The 2,240-nt window shown below is 38.0% G+C and overlaps 1 protein-coding gene across 2 annotated transcripts in view; it reads left to right on the top strand.

Moving 5' to 3' along the window:
* Positions 1-950: 950 nt before the first annotated feature.
* Positions 951-2,240, top strand: part of LOC107691164 (activating signal cointegrator 1 complex subunit 2 homolog) — a 14,067-nt gene continuing 12,777 nt past the window's right edge. For both annotated transcript variants that reach the window (XM_016489651.1, XM_016489650.1), the window contains exon 1: positions 951-1,417. In XM_016489651.1, the coding sequence (XP_016345137.1) occupies positions 1,346-1,417 (72 nt within the window). In that variant the 5' untranslated portion in view covers positions 951-1,345. The remainder of the gene's footprint in view (positions 1,418-2,240) is intronic.

Raw genomic sequence — 2,240 nt, 5'->3', positions numbered from 1 at the left:
AAGAATATAATTAATTGTCTTGAAAATAATGTCACAGTTGCTGCTAATTGATCGTTTTATTTAAATCAGCATCAAATGCTGTACAACAAATTCATGATGGAACAACTGTGCACTTTACATAGTTACTATATCATCATAATGAGAATTTGGGAAGAAAATAATGTTCATGAAATTGTTATGAATTGTCATGAAATAATGTCACAAATTCATAATACAAAAAAAACTCTCTGTGGTCCTAAATAAGCAAAAAAAAAAAAATTATTTGACACGATAATAAGAAACAAATTATAATTATGATTAAATAATAAAAAAATATTAATATTACACAATAATAATAATAATTATTATTATTATTGTATTTTAGTCAATCTCAAAAATATACATGTAATATAAACATTATATATAGATAGATATATAAATTCAGAATGAAATGTTATTTTTGAGATTCAATCTCAAAAATAATATTTTATAACAAAAATAATAATAATAATAATAATGATAATATTAATTAAATCATAATAGTTCATAGAATGAATGAATGAATCAATCAATCAATCAATCAATCAATCAATCCCCTTTTTTATTATTTTGGGGTGAAGTAATCTTAATGCTCCTAAAATAAATGTCATAAGACAGATTTCATAAGATTCAGTGATATACTGCATATGGTACCATGTCCAGCGTCTCTTCATCACCAGTTCTGATCGTGACTTCCCAGTTCACAAGCACTTGAACAAGACACAACAGGTGGCTGTGAGAAAACTCTTGCCTTTCTCCCAATAAAAGTCACACTTTGAGAATGTCGGGTCACGTATGAAGACCCCCCCTCATCTAATTATTTGCCTTATATGGAAACATCAGTCCAGCCTCGAAGGCGCAGCGAGCCAATCAGAACGCAGGGGGCGGGTTTTGTTTTTTAAGGCAGAAGCCAGAGCGAAGCGCAGCAGCGCGAGACATTAAAGCACCTGAGAAACACGCTGCTGCGCGAGCGCCTGGGAAAGTTGCATTGCAGCGCTGGAATGAAAATGCACGGGCTATTTTTGAAAATCAACACACTGGACGTATTTTACTTGGATATTTAATGCTGATATTGTAATCCGAAGACTGGAGTTTTGTTTTCCTTCCGTTCAAGTGAATCATTAATATGCGCTTTTTAACGCACCGGTGACGCGAACACTTCATTTCCACACTGGGGATCTGGGATACGCCGTTAAATGTCAAACAGGACCAGCTGGCACGGTGTTCAAAGTGACTCAGCCCCTCTGGAATAAACTTTCCTGCAGTGTGTGTGTGTGTGTGTGTGTGTGTGTGTTTGACAGCGAGAGAGACAATTGAATGTGCGCGCATGATGAGCTCGCGGCTGCTGCTGCTGGCGCTCGCGGCGCTCGCGGCGTGCCTGCGGTCCGGTCGCGCGCAGGTAAGCCTCACCTGACTGACGTCACGCTCGGTTTGAGTTGAATTCATATGTCTCCTTTGACAATAGCTGCATTCACTTTTAACTGTCTTGATTTCGAGGATGAAATTCGAGCAAACTAACAAATTCCCTCATAAGCATGCCTGACTGCGCGTTGGCCCAAGAGTGGAGGAGAAAAGAGAAACCATACTTGATTTGATGCTTAATCTATCTGTATTTGTTTATGTCTGCAATTCTAAACTCAGACAAAGACACTGTTAGGGTTGCCAGCATTAATGTGCACTGGATGGGTTCCCAGATGCACCACTGCCAAAAACACATCACTCAGTCCAAGAGCATCACTGTCACTGCTTAAACCCCAATTATGTTGTGCATTTAACATTACAGTACGTCTTTAGCCGTATTAAAATAGTGCTGCGAGTTGCTATAGAAGAGGGTCCTCTGGAGGGTTCCCACGGTCATAGAAACTTGAAATTGTGTTTTCCAGACTAGGAAGAATGATGTGAATTAATCAAATCTGATGCTGGATTAAATACAACCCAGTGCTGGGTAAAATAGGGACAAACCCAGCAATTGGGTTGTTTTGACCCAGCGGTTGGGTTAAATATTTAACCCAAACTTCTGGGTAGTAACCCAACCGCTGGGTCAAAACAGCCCAATTGCTGGGTTTGTCCCTATTTTACCCAGCACTGGGTTGTATTTAACCCAGCATTTTTTAGAGTGTAATGTGCACACGTGCACACACACAGACAAAATGTATTTATATTTTTTAAATAGTTTTTATATTTTTGAACTACATTCCAAACTGCAAATATTTGTAAATATA

This window comes from Sinocyclocheilus anshuiensis, unplaced genomic scaffold (assembly GCF_001515605.1).
Source record: "Sinocyclocheilus anshuiensis isolate Anshui unplaced genomic scaffold, SAMN03320099.WGS_v1.1 scaffold338, whole genome shotgun sequence".
NCBI classification, from domain to species: Eukaryota; Metazoa; Chordata; class Actinopteri; order Cypriniformes; family Cyprinidae; genus Sinocyclocheilus; species Sinocyclocheilus anshuiensis.
This window is presented reverse-complemented; position numbering and strand designations above follow the sequence as displayed.